Source organism: Priapulus caudatus, unplaced genomic scaffold (genome assembly GCF_000485595.1).
Source record: "Priapulus caudatus unplaced genomic scaffold, Priapulus_caudatus-5.0.1 Scaffold569, whole genome shotgun sequence".
In the NCBI taxonomy this organism is placed as follows: Eukaryota; Metazoa; Priapulida; class Priapulimorpha; order Priapulimorphida; family Priapulidae; genus Priapulus; species Priapulus caudatus.
Window position 1 is genome coordinate 48,810 of NW_014577630.1, and position 1,297 is coordinate 50,106.

The following is a 1,297-nucleotide window of genomic DNA, read 5'->3' on the forward strand; positions in this document are numbered from 1 at the left end:
CATATATATATATATGTGATTAAATAACTTCATCGGATCTCTATAATTTACATGCTAATAAAGTTAATCTCAGTTAGATCCATAATAAGTACAAAATAACTTACTCTGACGAAATTTTCGTCCATCTCTCTGACAGACTTTCCCAGGTCTAAGTCCTGCTGTTATTCCTACTTGAGGTAGTCTGTCGGAGAGATGGACGAAAATTTCGTCAGAGTAACTTATTTTGTACTTATTATGGATCTAACTGAGATTAACTTTATTAGCATATATATATATATATATATCGTATATCAGGGGTGAATAACGAATTATTTGTCGATGTTCACCCCTAGTAATATGCATATATCAAAGTATAGCGATTCCTTGTTCCACTCTCACTTAATACTAGCACTGCCCATCTCGGCTACTTCTCACTGTCCCATACTGAGCAGTACAGTCTAGGAGCCTGTTGTAGAAAACATCACGAATGCTTGTGACTATAGATAGAAACGGTTACAAGCTCATCAGTCGGTGTAAAATGTCATTACACTTTCACAACACTTCGTGTGCAAAGGTTAAGAGACTAGCGATGTTGTAACCATTTAGTGACAATGTGTTTTAGATTACTGACGCCATCTCGATTCACGCCAATCCTGCTGTTATGGGCGATGCGATATGTCGAGTTCGCGCGTGCGGCCATTTTCACCCCTTGCTCTGTTAGCCACTTGTTTGCTACTTGCGCTTTCGCAGGGACGTGACGGCGCAGACTGCTGCCATCTATAGCCTCGCACAGTACGCCACACCGCAGACCCGGTTAGCTCTCACCGACACGATAGAGAATGACCAGTGCTTCTATAGGGTCAGGATGGAGGCTGCTATGTGCCTAGCTAAGGTGGGCACACAGGATGGAAGTAACTGCGTGCTATGATTTGCGCTAATGAATCGACTAGCAAACATTTAATTAGATACTATGTATATTTAAATAATTAAATAAATGATTATATAAATAAATAAATAAATATATATATATAATATATATATATATACAAAGGTGGAAATTTAGAAAAAGTGAAATGCAAATAAATAACATATGAAATGGGTTTGTTTGACAAAAGCCGACATTGTGTTCACATCTTCTGTTGTCAAACAAATCATTTCTTATATATATTTAAATAATCTTAAAGGCTCACAATGCGCATCCAAACGCTAATTTCTCCAGTACTAGACTAGCAAATACTTCGTGTCATGCATAATCACACTACCTTATGATAGCCGTAGATATTTGCGTTCTTTATCGACGCAAATATCGCAAATATTG

At 37.5% G+C, this 1,297-nt stretch overlaps 1 protein-coding gene across 1 annotated transcript in view; it reads left to right on the forward strand.

Moving 5' to 3' along the window:
* The window catches only part of LOC106811735 (transcription initiation factor TFIID subunit 2-like), a 30,833-nt gene that overhangs the window by 19,738 nt on the left and 9,798 nt on the right, over positions 1-1,297 (forward strand). The window contains 1 exon segment of the mRNA XM_014815443.1: positions 730-871. Within this exon segment, the coding sequence (XP_014670929.1) occupies positions 730-871 (142 nt within the window).